The sequence below is a fragment of the Amblyomma americanum genome, chromosome 11 (assembly GCF_052857255.1).
Source record: "Amblyomma americanum isolate KBUSLIRL-KWMA chromosome 11, ASM5285725v1, whole genome shotgun sequence".
Classification (NCBI taxonomy): Eukaryota; Metazoa; Arthropoda; class Arachnida; order Ixodida; family Ixodidae; genus Amblyomma; species Amblyomma americanum.
The window spans coordinates 65,174,792-65,191,988 of NC_135507.1; the positions used below are offsets into that span (position 1 = coordinate 65,174,792).

General features: G+C 42.4%; 2 protein-coding genes across 2 annotated transcripts in view; both read left to right on the forward strand.

Annotated features, from left to right (window-relative positions):
• LOC144110923 (receptor-type tyrosine-protein phosphatase T-like) overlaps nt 1-8,292 on the forward strand; it is a 39,012-nt gene extending 30,720 nt beyond the window's left edge. The window contains exons 14-19 of the mRNA XM_077643991.1: nt 1,116-1,203; nt 3,710-3,786; nt 4,762-4,798; nt 4,902-4,999; nt 6,264-6,369; nt 8,153-8,292. Of these exons, the coding sequence (XP_077500117.1) occupies nt 1,116-1,203; nt 3,710-3,786; nt 4,762-4,798; nt 4,902-4,999; nt 6,264-6,359 (396 nt within the window). The 3' untranslated portion in view covers nt 6,360-6,369; nt 8,153-8,292. The remainder of the gene's footprint in view (nt 1-1,115; nt 1,204-3,709; nt 3,787-4,761; nt 4,799-4,901; nt 5,000-6,263; nt 6,370-8,152) is intronic.
• The window catches only part of LOC144110924 (receptor-type tyrosine-protein phosphatase epsilon-like), a 23,321-nt gene continuing 14,292 nt past the window's right edge, over nt 8,169-17,197 (forward strand). Inside the window, exons 1-4 of the mRNA XM_077643992.1 lie at nt 8,169-8,301; nt 11,152-11,287; nt 12,986-13,135; nt 14,077-14,176. Coding sequence (XP_077500118.1) covers nt 11,195-11,287; nt 12,986-13,135; nt 14,077-14,176 — 343 coding nt within the window. The 5' untranslated portion in view covers nt 8,169-8,301; nt 11,152-11,194. The remainder of the gene's footprint in view (nt 8,302-11,151; nt 11,288-12,985; nt 13,136-14,076; nt 14,177-17,197) is intronic.

Consider the following 17,197-nt stretch of genomic DNA (forward strand, 5'->3'; position numbering starts at 1 on the left):
GGTCTGGTTCATGCCGCATGGGCTGCATGTGCCGGTAGTCGCTAAAGTTGCAACACGGACATGAGCGTGTGGTTGAGTAAAAACAAAGAAACAAATGCACCTATGACTTGCCACATGAATTTCTGATTGGCCACAAACACACAGTTTAACGGCTGAGTTAATCAGTATGCCTCCTAAGCACGCAGGCTTCCAGCGGCTGCTCCTGAAGTGGGTCTGACATTCCCACCGCCCTTTGGCAAGCGGCCTGGTGTTCAGAGGGATCGTGACAGATCGCTTTCAAAGCTGAGCATGCTGTATGTATAGCTCTAACTGTGGCGAGTTCGGTCATAATCGACTCGATCAAGACTTAATGTCCTTGTGCTAGTTTATGGTTTATGGTTTATGGGGGTCTAACGTCCCAAAGTAACTCAGGCTATGAGGGACGCCGTGGTGAAGGGCTCCGGAAATTGCGGCCACCTGGGGTTCTTTAACGTGCACTGACATCGCGCAGTACACGGGCCTCTAGAATTTCGCCTCCATCGAAATTCGACCGCAGCGGCCGGGATCGAGGCCGCTTCTTTCGGGCTAGCAGCCAAGCGCCGTGACCACTCCTCCACTGCGGCATCCCCTTGTGCTACTTTTGTATAACGGGATCTCTCAGACTTCGCCCCGATGAGCTGAAGGTAAGAGTGCAGTAAGTGAAATGGAGGCCGCGGCCGCTACAACCTTTGTCACCGACCACGAAAATTTACTTAATCATCCATCATCGTGAAAAGGCGGCGAGCAAAAAAAGGCACGTTTCACTCTTGCACTTAGCCGGTTTCTCGTATATGACCATCACTCAGTGGTTGTCCACGGGTTTACTATCGCGGGAGTAACTCCTCCACCTCACCATTACCCTCTGGTCCTTCAGAAGCTGTCGCGCAGTGTGCTTGTTTAGCGGCATATTACTGCTAGCTCAACGGGATATTAGTAAACATTAGCAACTGGTGCAGTTACAGCCTCACCGCTGTGCTCGTAATGTTGTCGACCCGGGAGTATTTATACGCATGTGTATGAAGTCCTGCTTGATGTTTTTCTTTTTCTGAGCACACTTTCTGCGATAGTACCCATGAAGATCATTTTTATCTTTGCAGAGTGTGCGTAGCGGAAAGCTACATCCTACCAACATTGCAGAAAAGACCGAAAACAAGTCGAAAAACAGGCACGAAAGAGTTCTGCCTTGTAAGTGGATCAATTTTGTTGTCAGTATTGCTATTGCGTGTTTTTGGTGTCACGCCAAGCCTACAAAACTTTCTCTCTGGTATTCAGACTGTATTCTGCGTAAAAATCAGTCGGTAAAATTCAACTTTACGGTGGAAATTTCTATCGGGAGCGTGAGAGCGGCTACGTGCAAAAGAACAAAGATGTGCTGGATTCGAGTTTCCAACACGAATGCGGTTTCAGATTTTGTTGAAAATGGTACGTGCAAACGTGAATGGTTTGGTTTAGTAGTGTATATGTGATTTGGCGATCTCCTTACTTGTTTTTTTTTTTCGGAATGCCTATCAGAGCAGGGAATGATGGCAGATCTACGTTGGTGCGGCAGAGTAGTTGTTGTTGTTGTTGTTAGCCTATCAAAAGATGGCACATACCCACACTGGGGGATCGGCCAAGAATCGGGTGGCTATTCACCTGAACGCAGTTAACAAAAAGGAAAAGCATGTGGGAGCGCAACACCGGTGAATTTTTCGTCATGAACAGGAAAGGGATGAGTATTATGATTTTAAAATTTTAAGAATAATAATAAAGAGAGAGATTAAATATTAATGATTTAGTCAAAATGTAATATTTGATAGAAAAGAAAAGGTTGGAACACTTAGCAAGGCAGTCGGTGAGATTCTATCAGGAAATTTTGAACAGCGGTGCAAACAGATCTGTGGCTGAACCCAAATGTGGTGGCGCCAAATGATAGCAAGAGCGGGCTGCTCAAACTAAGGCCAAGATGCTGCAAGGGCTCCTCCAGCAACCTTTTTCTCAGTGAGTTGAATCGGCGACAATACAGCCAAAAATGTTCAATAGATTCTGGCTCACGGCAAAATGCACAAAGGGGAGAGATCGCCAAACCCAACTTGTGTAAATAGAAATTTAGAGGGGGGATGCGGCAGCGCAGCCTCGTCAGTGATACTTCAAGCTGCCGAGAGCAACAAATTTTCCTGTTCCAATAATATTTAAGGTGCTCATAATCCGCCGATGTTAAAAGTGATGTGTCTTGCGTGCTTAAAAACGCACGTCGCCGAAATCTAGATGCTGTAATGTAGGCTGTAGCCGGGATGATTGGCAACACGGGGCCGCTGAGGGAAGTCTTTGCGAGATTATCAGAAATCTCATTTACTGTCATACTGCTGTGGCCGGGAACCCATGCTAAATGAACAAGGCTCAAATGCGGAGGAAGTAGGGATAAGAAAGTTGATAAAATGGGACCGTCAACCTGTGCAGCGAGGGACGAACACAAAGATAAAGAATCAGTAATTACTGCAACTGCTGTAATAGAGGGGCCTAGCTTGCGTAGAGCAAGTTTTGTTGCAGTTTCTTCACTTACGTCGTTGTCGAATGTGATAAGGACCTCTGAAAAATGCAATAATCAAATGCTTCAGTGAAAACAATACTGAAAATTTAAAACAGATACAGAAAACAAATGTAAATGTTAAAATCTAAGTGTTTAAAGAAATGATGCACCGAAAAGTTTTGTGTGTGTTTTCTAGTGACTTGTGCACAGACACCAACATTTGAAGCTCGTGTTTGGCACTCGACGCTTATTTTCTGCTTGTTCCTTGGGACTAAATTTCCCGTACAGCTGTGAAGTAGTATCTTGTTTCAGCAACGTTCAGCTTCCATATTTTCCTAAGGTTATGTCCTTGCAGGGCACGAAAATAATATATATGATATTTAGCTTCTTGAGCTCAGCGTTATTTTTCATTTTCCTGTGTCGAATTGTGACTATTGAAGCTTCGATTATTACGGGTTTTAGTTCTTCCGTGTTTCTTTGTTGATTTGATTTCCGACTCCACGAGTAATAAGGTGCCTCTTCCGCTCTGTTTCTACATTCTCCTCTGTGAAGCATTAGTAAAGCTGTTTTCAGATCCGCCGTAATTTCTTTTGTGTTGCTGTGCAGGCTGCACCTGATTTGATTTGATTTGATTTATGTGAGTTTAACGTCCCAGAGTGACTCTGGCTATGAGGGACGCCGTAGTGAAAGTCTCCGGAATAATTTCGACCACCTGGGTTTCTTTAACGTGCACTCACATCGTACAGTACACGGGCCTCTAGAATTTCGCCTCCAACGAAATTCGACTGCCGCGGCCAGGATGGAACCTGCGTCTTTCGGGTCAGCACCCGAGCGCCATAACTACTGAGTCAACGCGGCGGCTCTGGCTGCATCTAACCTTTTTTTTTTTGGAATCAGTATATTTCCTCCAAATGTTCAAAGCTTGTCACCAAGGGGTAGATAAGTGAGAAGATTGAAGAGTAAACAACAGAACATTATGCTCAAGTAGATATTCGTTTCTAATATCACGAATAATGCTTGAGAAATGCTCTCCGCGGTTTGCGTGACCCGAAAAAGCAGCTATAATTCTTTCACAAGCTTGGTGTTGGTTTTCAAGAGCGCTTATGTCAGTGTATTTGAGCGTAAAATTTTTCTCGCGGCGCAGTTCCCATCACTAAAAACTACCATTTTCTCCTTGTATAGACGACCATTCACGAGTGGTTCTATCATGCAGCGAAGGAACCAAGGCCGGAGACTACTTCAACGCAAGCTATATCCTAGTGAGGCTTAGTTACACTTATAATTCTTCAAATCGAATGAAATCACGTTACTTAGTATTACCTTCAAAGGGAATAAATACACAAACAGCGTGTAGTGTGAGAAGGCTGCAACGGGGTCCTGGACTGTTGAACTACTGATTGAAAATTACATACATGCAGCAATAAAACGAGCTTTTGCGATAATACTGGAAGAAGAAAAGATACAGACACATTATTCGATGCATACAAAGCCATATTTTCATTATATACTAGGGCGATAAAACAAGTATACAAATGAAAAATAATCATTGTAATATTTTTACTGGCGGAAATACAAAATCTAAACACACTACGGTGCCTGCAGTGTAAATATACATAAGTAACCTAATAAAATTCAGGAAAGTAAAACCGAAGCGCTAATATTAGGGTGTGCTTGTGAACAAAATACCTGCATACAGCCTCTAAATGTAGGCCGCTGATAATACTGAAAAAAAACATTGGAAAATAAAAATTTTACTTCCGGAATATTGTGACCAATGGCTCTACTTTTCGCCACAAAATCACCTAACTGCACTACGTAACTTTTTCTAGGCGATCACAAAAAGGAATTAAAACCCCTAAATTCTGTTGGAAAACTAAAAAGTGTTCCTTTTCCGCCAGTGATTTTGCTTTTAGGCATATTTTGGTCAGTGCCTTTCGATTTTATCCTGTACGTTAATTATGCGGCTGAACATGAATGCTTCGTGGAAAATAACGGCGCCCTTGAATATAACTGCGCTTCTAGTGATTTCATGCAACAAAATTATCCAGAGATGGGACACAGTAAGAAGAGAGGAAAAACAGACTGTTTAAGGTTATTTCAGTGCAAATAAGACTGCAGATTTTGAAATTTATGGAAAGTCAGAAACTTCGTTGCGACGATTCTACAATCTCTTGTAAAAGTCGCACGAGTCGATTTCTGGTATGAAGCCTGAATACAAATTTCTTTTCACGTAGGGCTCTGGTAATCCACGCAAGTACATCGCAGCCCAAGGTAATGCATTTCAATTTAAATCGTAATTTGTTTTGTTAGAAATGACTTTTAAATGCGCATACACAATTATTTATGACTGCTGTTTGGACCCCTCTTTTTTTAGGTCCCATACAGACAACAGGTTGCGACTTTTTGAGTATGATTTGGCAGGAAAATGTCTCTAAAGTCGTCATGCTGTCGGGCCAGGATGACCAGGACGAGGTGAGTACTTACAAGTCGTCTTTAAATAACACGGTCGTGGTCTAGATTTTTTAAAATAGAATGCTATACTCAATATACAGCCCCACTTTTATCTAAAATTCAGGAACGCTCTTTCAGGTGCCTAGTAGAACCGGCATCCAGATTCCAAACCAGCTGCTCTTACCTGGCTTAAACACTCGTTCGACTGTTTAAGGTCATTGAGGGCTTTCGTTTCACAGCATTGAATGTTTGCGTTTGCAGGACGTGTATACTGTCCAAAATATATCGGCGACTGAGGGTACCGCATTCACTTCGACTTAAAAGATAATTATTCGTTCGAGAAACAGATGCTACAAAATGACGTCATGTGACGTCAGGAAGGTTCTTTAGAAGAATTATGGAAGACTGAAGACAGAAATAAAAAAAATTCTGCTGCATATGGTTCCGCATCTGATTAGCCTTACTTGTTTCATAGTCAAAATGTTTTCGCCGGTGAATGTTATCCACGGTAGTAGGATGGACATTTGAGCTAGTTGTTAGTAGCTCATCTTTGGGCGAAAAAGCGCACGCGGGCAAAAGACAGAACAAGAACAAGGAACACAGAGACGAGCTCTTACTCGCAGCTACATTTTTTATTCAGTAAACCGCACACTTATAGTTACAGATATAAGATGCAACAGCTCTCGCGCATATGGTAACAGTGTCGCGTCTCTACGTTGACTCTTTTATTATTCTGTCGGCTTGCGCTGTTCCTTCGAAACAATCACTTATCCATTTCCACCATAATATTTTTTGAAAGAGTAAAATGTTGTTTAATGGAGTATTGCCACAGTGTCGTAGTACTGAAATGAAATATCAAGGTTTAGAAAAAAATATCGGCAGTATATATTGTTACATTTGATGAGAGCCCTTTTGTCAGCACGTTAACACAAGTTGTTTTATCCACTTCATAGTGAACGATGTTAGTAAATGCCGAAAACTTCGCCCACAAGTAAATTGCGCCGAATGTCCACGGCCGCGCATCGCTGCAGTATCTTTGCGATGGTCTTTGCTGTACAACATGGATATCTTTGCAGCCGCCGCGGTGGCTGAGTGGATATGGCGCTCGGCTGCCGGCCCGAAAGAATGGAAACGGAATTCTGGAGGCCCGTGTACTGTGCGATGTCAGTGCACGTAAAAGAACCACAGGTGGTTGAAATTTCCGGAGCCCTTCACTACGGCGTCTCTCATAGCCTGAGTTGCTTTGGGACGTTAAACCCCTATAAACCAAACGATATATTTGCAGATGACGTACTGGCCCGAGTCAAATCAAAAGTACGGTGCCGTTGCCGTGACTGAAAAAGAAGAGCTTGAAGGCAGACTTCGTGATCCGGGAGCTTGAACTTTCTGTGGTAAGTGGCTTGCGCGGCGATTTAGAATGCAGTGAGGACATGATCTTAACAGGCTTGATTTTGCACTTCACCTTAAAAGCCTTGCGAGTTGCGAAATTGAGTTTGCACTCTCTCAGCATAATATGTGGCACATAACTCAAACTGGTTCAGGATAGACGCATTGGGAGAGACGCAATAAAAGAATGGACACCAAAGTTTTTGTGCCTCGACGTAATTGAGAAAGCACTTGGTTTCGTGGAAACCAGGGTTTTAAACCGATGGCTCCTCTACCATGCTTCGCCGCTTTCTAAACGTAGGATTGGTGGCGGGTGGCGTGGAATGCAGGTTAAAAGTTAGCTTCTTAATGAGTTAAGAATGAATGCAGCAGCTGATTTCTGCTTTTAACGAAAGCCGCAGACTGTGCGATTTAGGCAGCAAACGCTACATGATCTAACGGGATAGGCCCGCTTGCGTTTTAATGGAAACGAGGAAGTGAAAGTTTGCACTGGGTACACGCAAGTAACGACTGAAGGGCACGCAAGAAGACTGAATTAGTCGAAAGTTAAATTTGTTTCCAGGGCAAGAAGAAATGTTGAGCAAAGTAGCCCGATTATGAAGCTGTTAATATGCGTCATTTTTCACCTTTCAGTCCTAGTGCACTTCAGAAAGCAGTCCGAGATTGGAAACAGGGGGTGGGGGGGTGGGTGAAAAGTCTGGCAGTTTTGAGCACGGTTTTTTCGGAAAGATTTGACAGGTTGGAAAGGACGTTTGCGCAATGTTTGCCCTAATACCTTCTTGTTAATGGAAAACTTGGCTTTCGGGATAGACGTAATGGCACTATGGAGTATTTCGTAAGCTGCATATTCTTTAAAAGCGGTCCACTGCTGGAGTGGAATTGAGAAATGTCTTGCACAATTTTTTGGAGAACAGTCTATTCTTTCGTAAAAGGGAATTAATGTGGTTGGCAACCAGTTAGGTATTTAGTATGGTGCCAAGGCCATATTTGTTAAATATTTTCTTAGATTTTTTTTGTGAATTTTGGCTTAAGTAGACATTTAATAGCCGCTATATTTGATCACGTCCTCTAGACTGCTTGGGCCAGGTGATGTTTTTGTTTTCACTTTTATTCGTTGTCTCTCTCAGTTTCAGTACCACGTGTCTTTAGAACACAGATATCGAATAGTGTGCTTTATAGGTTTAAATATAAATCTAAAAATGAAATAAACATATATATTATGTTTCTTGGAAGTACACTGCACATCCTGCTTTGTTATTTCAGCTTTACTTTTACAATCGCCAGCACTGGGTGCTTGATGCACATATGTCAGTGACATTCAACACAAAACTGGACCACCAAGAATTGAGAGCGAAATGCAGTTTATCTTCGAACTCAAAAGAAAATAATTTAACAGACTTTTTATCCTTTTTTATGTTACTCGCAAACCGCACAAAGATGCCCGTTCTTTATCAGTAAATGAGGAGGCACTGAGAAAATCAGGTGCTATTCGACTTGGTACGTTTTGCCAATTGCTTCATCATGCCAATTGCTTCATCATTGCTTAATCATGTGAACCTTTGTGAGGCGTCACCGGCTGCGTAGAGTAGCGTTAAGCTTAAATATCCGCCCAGAGCGTCTGAGGAAAGACCAGGTGAAGGACGTCCACCTGCTGCTATATCAGAAACTGCGGGGCTTTTATGTGTACTTCTCCACTGGCATGGCAATTAGTCGTGCTGAAAGTAATGAGCCGTTGATAAGTTCGTTGCGCTGCTTCATTATATGCTTCATATCACTATTATTCTACAGGAGGATAAAACACGGAGCGTGGTTCACTTTCACTACAACGCCTGGCCCCGTCATAGCGTGCCACCGTGCACCGACTCGCTGGAGTCGTTTATCACCGCTGTCCGGAGCTTCCGTCCTAGCGACGCTTACCCAACTCTGGTACATGGCAGGTGAGAAAGGGACGATTTCGGAAAACACAACACATCCGTGGTCGCTTGAGAAAAAATCATCGGTTTGAAGCATTTCTGATGTCACGACATGCCACGCTGCATGGTAATATACCGAGTAGTTTTTTTTTATCATTACAAATTATTGTTTCCAAAGCAACGAGTGGTACATGAATGTCGTCGGTTCGTATAAATTGCGGAGCAAGGATGGCTTTATCTAAATATTAGGGCCGTACGAAAATGCTATTAGTAAACTAACATTATGTATTCAAGTTTTAAAATTTGAATTCAGACCGCAAGAGTCTATTGAGAAATTGCAGGCAGTCAACTGAAAGGGAGACCAGTTTCTAAAATATCTGAGTCAGCATTTTGGTTAGAAATACCGGAGGTGAAAAATGCGCCTCTGAAAGCACCTAAGTTGGATTTTTCCCGTTGTAGAAATAGTAAATGTCCCTACTCTCATTTCTAACGCGGCAAATAGATATGCAGTCTTAATATATTGTGATGATTGTAGTGTTATTTTTTTGTGAGGTGGGTATGTATTTTGTGTTATTTCCATAAAATTTTAGTTGCGAAAACGCACTCGTGTCTTGTGTTGCTTCTTCCTTTGGTCCTTGCTCTTTTTGCGCTACCTTTCATCATGAATGTAGAAGACAATGTGACTTCCACTACGATGCCACGCGAGTAGACGCTATTTTCTTAATGCTCAACTATGAGGAAGCCACCGCAACGAGGTTTCAAATGCGTATTTTTTACACGATAAAGTTAAGGCTCGCGTTAAGCAGAAAAATCGGCGTCGTGCCGGCGGTGTTGTGCTCAGTAACCCACGTCGCGCGTGACGTCACGCGTATATAACTAGAATGAAAATAATGGGAAAGAGAACCTGCAAAGTGAATTAAAGGTCGGCGCAAATTTCACACAACTTATAATTACAAAATATTTGATTTTAAGTAAACAAAGATTTCCATCAATTTAAGTCGGGACTCACACCCACCATCCTTGGCTCACCAGCCAGACATGCTACCTGCTAAGGCACGTAAGCATGTTGATTTGGCTGACGTAAAAGGGAATGGAGGGTGATGTGAGTGTAATGCAGGCCTAATTTTAAGCCTAATATTATGATAATTAACGCAGTAAACTTATTGCTTGATGTGTAGTGAGCTACCAATTAGAGGATCTTTATGTGCGAAACTGCACTGTGGAAGAGTTGAAAGAAGAGAACATGAAAACTGCTGTGTTAATTGTGATAAATGCATAAATGTTCAGAAAAAACAGTCATTGTGTGAAGAGAAACCGCTGAAGAAAGCTATTAACACTGTGCCGTCATACCCTTCAGGGAAAAGCTTAAGTGTCCCCCTAGCTTTTGGAACTGTCGATTTTTGCAGTCACAATGCCGATTCAAGAAATTTAAAAACTGGCTTCGCCTTCAGCACTGAGGGCAGTTAATCACGCAGTATAATGTACTACTTGAAAATCGAACATTAGAAAGTTGATTAGTTAACTTTGGGTAAGTAATAAGTGTTTGGTTGAGCTCACTATAATAGAATGCCGTCTTGCCGTACAATGAACAAGTACGAACAGTACACGCCTATCTGTCACAGTTTTAAAACTAAATCTGCAAACGTTAAAATTATCACCCTTTGTTTCAATTTACATAAAACCTGAACCATAAACTGCTAGTCGCTGCGATTTCAGGGCCGCTGTTGCCTGTGAACTTGTTCGTGTAGTGGAAGGTGGAGCAAATCATTGCATAGTTACTTCATGAGAAATCTGCGCTGCATATCTTGAAAGGGAATCTAAGGTTAGAGCACTACATAAGGTGCTCCCCTAATAAAAATGTTGCATAAAGTTTCTATAGACTTCTTATAGACTCGATTGCCTTCCTATAGATATTTACTTCTGCCTTGTAATAGTCTATAGACGTTCTTTAGACAAATGTCTGCTAAAAGTGTATGTCCATAAATATATCGGTTGCCTATAGATTGTCTATAGGATTTGCATTTTCTATACACTAGAATATAGGATTTGTCAAAAGAAAGTATATAGAGTCTAAGACAAATGTCTATAGAGAGTTTTTGGACTGTGTAAAAAAATTTCGTAAGGGTCGCGTGGAACGGCTCATAGAGCAAAGCGGAATGCTCTGCGCTCTTCCACCCAAGTTTCAGCCAGACCTTGAAAGAACTTTGAACCGCAGTGAGTGGGCTGCGAACAGCGATGTTGTTTTTCAGTAGTTGTTTTTTGAGGTCGATGGAGGTTGAACAGAGCTGTCTTTACTGTTTAGTGTTGTCTGTGGCTTTACCTGAATGCCTTATTCCTTCGCGTATAGAAGTAGCTTATAGATATATGATCAATTTCAGTTTAAATGCAGTGTTCCTCTTACAGAAAAATAGCCGCGTGAAGCTAAGTTTTCATTCGGATATGAGCATCGAATGCTCCTAATATTCATACAGCTACTCGCAGTGATTTAAGTTCAGTGCAACTGTATCTTGTAAATTTTAGAATGTTTGTTCTTTTATAATCAGTTATTTGTACACTCAATGTTGCAATATAAAAGCGCAGGGTCAGTGTGTCTGCCATAATAGACATCCGCAATTCAATGTGGGCTAGTATTAACTTTGCATTTCTCTAGAGGATTCGAATTTCACGCTCGCAAGTAATTATGCGTTTCACTAATGATAGTCGCTATTGACTATCGTCATGTGCTCTTTTGTTTCCTAAGTGAGCTAAATCATGTAAGGAGTCAGGCGGTCATTTAAAACTAATAACGATAGCACTGTTGAATCCCATACACGAATAAGATTGGTTAGCGTCTGAGCTGGAGTGGTAAAAATCACTTTCTTATTTTGTTTAAAGGGAAAGCATCGGCAGGACTGGGACATTTATACTAATTGACAGCATGATCTCTGAAGCGGAAGCCGACGGCGAAGTGGATTTCGTGAAGCAGCTTCATACTATGAGGCACAGTAGGATGAACATGGTGGAAACAGCAGTAAGGACTCTTGTTGATTATTTTTGAGTGGATCACATTAGAGTGAAGATATGGGTTATGTAGTGATTCCTGTGTCTCAGGAAAAAAAACGGCTAAATTTTCTTGGACCTCTTATAATTTTTAAACACTGTTCTTCTTAACAATACGCGAAGAACACATTTCGACGGCTTTACTAAAGCACCTCATCTCCTGTTCATTAAAAGAGGTCAGCGATTGCATTAATGCAGAATTGTTTCGAGGCTAGGGTGAATCAATTTGAACGTTTCTTTAACTTTAAAGGCAATCGAAAACCCTGCATCTTTTCTCATTCGGACAGTTGTCCGGAAGCGACGCATTAGGTTTATGAACATGGGTCACTTATACCCCTGCAATACGGAAAATTTAATGTCATTCCCATCGAATGACATTCGCAACTAATGCCAGTAATCCGCTGCTACACGAGAACATTTAATGTCATTCCCATCGAATGACATTCGCCATCGAATGAGTTTGGGGAACTCATTCGCATTCGATCTCGAACCGAATGTGTACTCTGGACGCCAGATACGCAGCAGAAACAAGCTACGCAAAAAAATAGCATGCGCACTGCCAAAGTTAGAAATTGTGTTTATTTAGTTCTGCTAAAGAAATATTAATTTTGGTGCGAACCTCTTGACAATAAAAGCTGTCGTGGATAGCTGTTCCTCTCGGTCCCAGCAGCAGCCAACAGCAGCGGCCGACAGTGAAGCAGGGCCTTTGCCGCGACCGTCGATCATTTTGGATTGCGTGTTTCTTGCCGTTTGGCGTTCCATGTTCGTTTAGCTCGCAGGTACTTAAAGATGTAACTGAGCACTTCACCTTTTCGAAGTCGTTTCCACGCTCCGCACGCCGCCGTGTCAGCCATTTTGTTTGTTTACATTTATCGGATTTGTGGTTGACTTTGTACTTAGCTTTTCTTTTTATAGCTAAAGTGTTGGAGAATTGCCGGAAATAATATTTTGAGCTTATATTATTGTACAGAAATGTTCCCACCCGCTTTAGAAACATCACATAACAGCTTCAAACATCTTTTATGCGCATTGATGTCTTTCAATGGTACTATTTTTTTTCACTGATGGTCACTGCCATCATTTTCGAATGACATTATTTTTTACCGTGTAGCACCGTAGAAGACCAAATGACATTCGATACATCGAATGACATTCGGTTAGAATGACATTAAATTTGCCGTGTGGTAGGGGTATTACATAAAGTACCAAAACCGGTTGAGCGCCTTGAAGGTTTCGGGTTATTCGCGGCGCCACAGTGAAAGCTTTGCTTCACGCCTGGCTTTCTTAGCAATGTTTTTGTAATTTCGAGAAGATCCTTTATTCATATTCAACTGCCCATCAAAGTAGAAAAAAGATGAGCTTAAGGCGTCAATTTGCAGTGCAATCTACTTTTGCGCAAAAATAAAAAAACTTCTCACTTTTCTGTAAATAAGGTGTAAAATATAGCTTTCAAACTTTTACACTCCTCGACTTTATGCGTCGGAATGTATTCATGCGAAAATGCAAAAGAAGAGGCTGGTATTAGATTTTCCAAAATCAAGATTTCAAGCGTTGTACTAAAAGCGTCGAAGCGATGCATGTATGAGCTTTTGCTCACGCCTTCTTCTCTATGTGCACGCTGTTTTCCCGATGTAAAACGGAGGTATGGCCAAACGTGCAACTTTTTCAGGAGCAGTACATCTTTTCGCACAAGATGCTAGTTGTGATGATATGCACAAGGGGCCGCAAGTTGACTGTAGAAGAGTTCTTGGCCCAGTATCAGCACTTGAAGGCAAAACATCCCGTCACAGGAAAAACTCCCATCAGCAAGGAATTTGAAGTAAGTCATTTAAATCAATCGATAGGAGCATATAGCTCTTAATTTGGGTCTTCCAAAGATGCATGACGCCCACGATGTGAATATAAAGTAGAATTGTGCCTCATTTTACCCCAACATTAAATTTTGTTTGTGTAGGTAACTAATTTCGATTGGAATAACCTAACATAGAAGTGTTCTAATAATCACAAAACATATTGCCTAGTTCCTATTGCTGCATTTGTCGCATGTGTATAATAATGAATGTTTTATTTTTTATATTTCCACCTTCGTGTCCAAAACATTGTATTCCTGATCCTGGCAGCAGAACTTCAACCTGTACTGTTTCTTTATTGCACATGCTCCTTTGTTTTGCTAAAATATTTTGTTTTTCCCACCCGGCTAATACCTCGACACCACGAGTTTGCAGTATCAATAAATAAATGAAATAAATACAGGAAAGCTGCCTTTCTGTTCTAATAAGAGGAAGGTAGTGGACGGAATGGTATAAAAAATAACAGAGCGGGAAAATATAGCGCATCTTCCTTAGCGCCTCTTTAGCCTCACTCGTGCGATATTTAAATCGATATTAAATACAGCATTTTTGTCGATTTCACTTCAGTTACGCTCAGTGTTTTCTTTGAATGAATTTTAGGCACTGCATCATTGTGAACGAACTTTTAGTTGTCTCATTGAGTGCTCTCGTAATTTGTGAGTATGTTATGATTATGGCGAATCTTATGGTTATAACTGTGAAGAGCAGTTTAACTGCTATAGTGCCGTGGGCCTCATTTAAAATACTAAAAGCTCTGAATCATTCAAGATGGTTACGCAGAGGGCGTTATCTCATTTATTTGCACGGCTAATAATTCAAATGACAGGAATTAGAAGAAACAATTAAACACTCCAACAGCTGTCTTTAGACTTGTCGCTCATAGATCTATGTTATTCTTGTAACTCTGAAGGAGCTTGGACGAAAACGTCCGCATCCGGGTGCCGCAGACTACAAAGGGGCTCGGGACGAAAGGAATGTTTGCAAGAACAGAACACTGAAGATTCTGGCTGGTAAGAATGTTGCTTTAACAAGGCAAGTTTGGCGCAGGCCTGCCATGCTTTTTCCTTTTCCGAGCATGGCGTAGACGGCAAGAGAACAATCCTTGAGGCAGACTTGTGTGTTTTTGTGTGTAAAGGAACGCCTTCCTATGTGAACCCGACTACGAAAAACTTGCTTTCGTGCGGCAGATATTTTTCTAACCTTCAACGGTACGAAGTGTTTGAAAACATTCCTTATACCTTTTCGTCCTTCAAACGTTAAAGTTGAGATTTATCAGTCGCGTGTAGTTCGTAAGTACTTTTGGCAAGACATCATCAAGTTGGGACCTTCTCAAGAGGTTAACACTTAGAGTTTCAGACGATACGGAAACAAATCAAGAAGCGTGAATACATGGCAAGAAGCGCCTACGTTGGCTGTTATGGCTCGTGAGCTGCTTAGGCTATCTCGTGCGTGGCACAGGGTCATATATCACTCCTTTTCTTATGGTCCATTCTCAAGGCCGGAATGGGCACAGCCGTCTCTTTTACTATCCACTTATTTTGCGAAGTTAGCAGTCTGAAATTCGCGCTGCAGACACTAAGCTTTGAGGTCCTCCCGAGACTGTTCAGGGTGTTGGTATAAGGTAGGAGGTAGGGACGGGGGAATAGAGACTTTTCTATGACTACCAATCTTGATATCGATGGAGTCCTGCGAAAATTGCGATTTACATTTCGTAGCAGCGGCTGGTGTATGCAGAAACTTTTTCTTGTAATATAACAGTGGCAGGGTGTTACAGTTCGCCTCAGACCGTTAGGAATTGAATAAAGATTCAGTTAAAAAGACGTCTTCGCTACAGCATTATAATCGGCACTGACCGCCAGAAAAAAGTTTAGAAGCGTTAAATACCAATTTAAGTAGCTACATTCTATTAATTACCTAGTAATATTGCAACGCCGGCCACATTGTAGAGTGCGAGGGTTTGTCATTATGCAATATTTTTTATTGATCAGAAGAACGCAAGATTATCGCAACGCTGTGCACCGACACTTACGCCCACGTCACAATGTACAGATTTCTTATCTGGGGCGCGCGGTCTGCCAGTGACCCAAACGGCGTTAGCATCGGTAGTGCCCCTCAGGTAGGGTCACATGTTCTGCTTCGGCAGTAGTCGGTATTTGAGAGAAGTTATGCATTTTATCAGTCACAGATCATGTTTTTATCGTAATCTTTCCCTGGTAGAGAGTCCTGCATTAGGAAATATGGACGCTTTTCGTCCCGGTAAGAGTTGGAAGTTTTTTGTGCTTCTGCCACGGATGTTTTATGAGTGTCTAAATGGCAGACAGGCAACGAAACCTGTTGCAAGCTCTGATTTCGATGCGAAAGATAAGAAGCAACGACAAGCACGGCGAATTGCGCAGAAAATAGGCCGGAAAGTGAGCACCCACTGACATGCGCAAAGCAAGCATTTCAGGAAGCAAGACTGTGTTAATGGAGTTAAGATTAAGATGGAAGTTAGTTTAGTTTGGTTTATGGGGGTTGAACGTCCCAAAGCGACTCAGGCTATGAGAGACGCCGTAGTGAAGGGCTCCGGAGATTTCAGCCACCTGGGGTTCTTTAATGTGCACTGATATCGCACAGTACACGGTCCTCTAGAAATTAGCCTCCTTCGAAATTCGACCGCCGCGGCTGGGCTCGAGCCCGCGTCTTTAGGGCCAGCAGCCGAACGCCATAACCACTCAGCCACCGCGGCGGCTAAGATGGAAGTTAAGATGATAAGTAGTCGCCGACTTGTCAGGAGCTGGCTCAGGCGCACCTCTACAGAATTTAAATATTGAAGATTGTTCCGCATTGTCCCCGCAGTATTTACTCGATTAGAAAAAAATAGTTGAACGGACCACTGTAATGGCGCCGAATACAGCGGCACTAAACGCAACGGACTGTCCCGTTCAAAATTTGTATTGCATCGATTTATTGTTAGCTTTGTGCGCGACTACCCACATGCGACGTAGAAGTCGTCTTTTTATCAGGGTGCAGTGAACGGTTGTCTCTGACGGGCGGCCTAGTCACTTCGATGTGGCCCACAGCGGCAGGAAAACGTGCGCTGAATTGCGAGTGCTGAACGTTGGAGGTCTGTTGTAGCGGCTGTTAGGATTGATATGCTGCGACAGTTGGCTGATTGTGTGAAGTGCCTTGCTGCTGAGAATATCAGTCTATTGCCTGAATGAGAGCATAAACACGATCAGAATCAAAAGCGGAACAACTCAAGGACCTGAGACGCATTGCAAAGTAGAAGACCCATGCGCCATTGAGGCTACTACGGCTGCTACCAAGAGATGGCGCCACTCTGTGTCCTCGTGTCCAATACATTCCATCAAAACACTTGCTCTGAGAAAGGTTACATTATCGCCCTCCCTCTACTGAACCTTGTCATTGGTCACCACGGGAATAGGTCTCTCTTCGGTACGACGCTGTCAGCCTTGCGAGAAGTGTACTGCATAGGTGTTGTTAAAAAGGCAATGATGGCTTCCTGATTAATAGAACTGCGTCCACAACAGAACATGGCGCCCTTTGAAAAAAATTGTTGATTCCAAGAGCCATCCGCTTAGATCCTCAAATTTCAAGTAGTCACACTATGTCTAGTGCATTGTTTTGTTGTTTTTGGGAGGTGGTGACGCCACAGCAATGTTAAGCTGTTTTTAGTTGTTTATGCAGATTGTGTTGACCATGTTCAGTGCATGCGGATTATGGGCAGCTTATCTTGCTGGCATCTAGAAGCAGGTTACCTTGCTAGTTTTCATTCTCTTTTTACGACAGACTGTTTTTCTGCGGTGTGCAGCTCAAATGGTGTGATTTGTTTCACTTAGATGGGCGTGTGTTTTCTCGCTTTCTTTTGGTGACTTTGCCATGTAATAGTGTTCGTTGCTTCCATCAAATTTTCAGCTTCTAATCCTAAGTAGTTACGCAAAAAAAATGTGGCTACGCAAAAGACCTCGTGGCTGCGTTGCCACGCTGTCACATGGTTGGTCACGTGGTGCGGAGCAGCTGCCGGCGGC